The sequence below is a fragment of the Cystoisospora suis genome, assembly GCF_002600585.1.
Source record: "Cystoisospora suis strain Wien I chromosome Unknown contig_1151, whole genome shotgun sequence".
Lineage (NCBI taxonomy): Eukaryota > Apicomplexa > Conoidasida > Eucoccidiorida > Sarcocystidae > Cystoisospora > Cystoisospora suis.
The window spans coordinates 12,512-13,714 of record NW_027153952.1 but is presented as its reverse complement, the minus strand read 5'-3'; the positions used below and the strand labels follow the sequence as shown (position 1 = coordinate 13,714).

The 1,203-nt window shown below is 48.3% G+C and overlaps 1 protein-coding gene across 1 annotated transcript; it reads right to left on the bottom strand.

The window, feature by feature from the left end:
- Positions 1–113: 113 nt before the first annotated feature.
- Positions 114–1,148, bottom strand: CSUI_002760 (nicotinate phosphoribosyltransferase; the record flags this gene model as incomplete). The annotated part of the gene is made up of 1 exon (XM_068062959.1): positions 114–1,148. A coding segment is annotated over one exon (1,035 nt), but the record flags the coding sequence as incomplete, so codon positions are not given.
- Between the last annotated feature and the right edge of the window lie 55 nt (positions 1,149–1,203).

Here is a 1,203-nt window from a genome sequence, read left to right as displayed (position 1 = left end):
CCCACAGAAGCACGAGGCGCGTTTGTGCAATGATCTTCATCTCTCTATATCGAAGTTTGAAGGGCTAAAGTTGTTTAGATCTTTCTTTGTTTAGATCTTTGTTCTTTTCACCTGAAGAAGTCAATTTCATCTTCTGTGAATCTCATATGAGAAATAAAGTCGATCATTTGTTTCACCCCCGCCATGACCGCATATTCTCCATGAAAAGGGGCCTTTCTGAAGAAGCCTTCAAAGACAGCCTTCTGGAGATGCCGCCCTTCTCGCCAGTTGGCATAGAGCATGGCTAGCTGATACCAGTCGGTTAAAATTAAGGAAGGAGACACAGGAGGAAGAGAGACCTGAAGAAAGCTCCCCGAGGTATTGCTGTCTCTTCTCTTCCTCTTCTTCTTCATCTTGATATCGTTATGAATCTTATCATCCTCCTCGTCACCTTGGCGAGGAGGAGGATCTCGAGAGACCTCTTCTCCGTGCTGTGTTTCTTCTTCTTCTCCTTCTCCTTCTTCTTCTTCGTTTCCATGGGGGGGGAAGCGAGACGATCGCGGTTTCAGAGCAGACGAAGAAGAAGAAGCGATAGGCCCATCAGCACAGGAAGAAGAAGAAGAGTGACGTGATAAGGATTGGGAGAGATCACGTCGTTGGCTGAGGGGGACCCCATCCATTTGAAGAGGAGGGAGATCTAAAGGCGCGAAGGGCGGTGCTGACGATGATGCGGAGGGATTTCTGCTGTCTGCGTCTCCATGAAAGGCCTCCTCTTTCTCTTCATGAGGGCTATGGAACAAATCCGTTTCTTTCTGAATGAGCGGGGCATGGATCTCCTGAGACGCACCTGTCCCTCCGACAGTTTGAGATGACGAAGAAGAAGAAGATTGGCCTGCAAAGCATCGGCGCCTCTTCATTCCGGGATTTGGAGAAGACAGGCCACGCTTTAAAGGTGCTTGGAGTTGTGTGGTAGTAGTAGTAGGTGTCTCTTCTTCTTCTTCCTCTTGATCTTGTCTCCGTTGCGGGGTGTCTTTCTTATGAGAAGCATGGCTGGAAGAATGATGAAAGGCGTGAGTTCTTTTCTTCGTTTCTTTTGACTTCTCATCGTCGGCCTGGAGAGAAGAAGGAGGAGGAGAAGGAAGATCCAGGGGAGAGTGTGCCGATGGCATTGTGAAGAAAACGAGAGAGGATAAGAAAGGAGAAGAGAGATGGATGAAAGTGGTT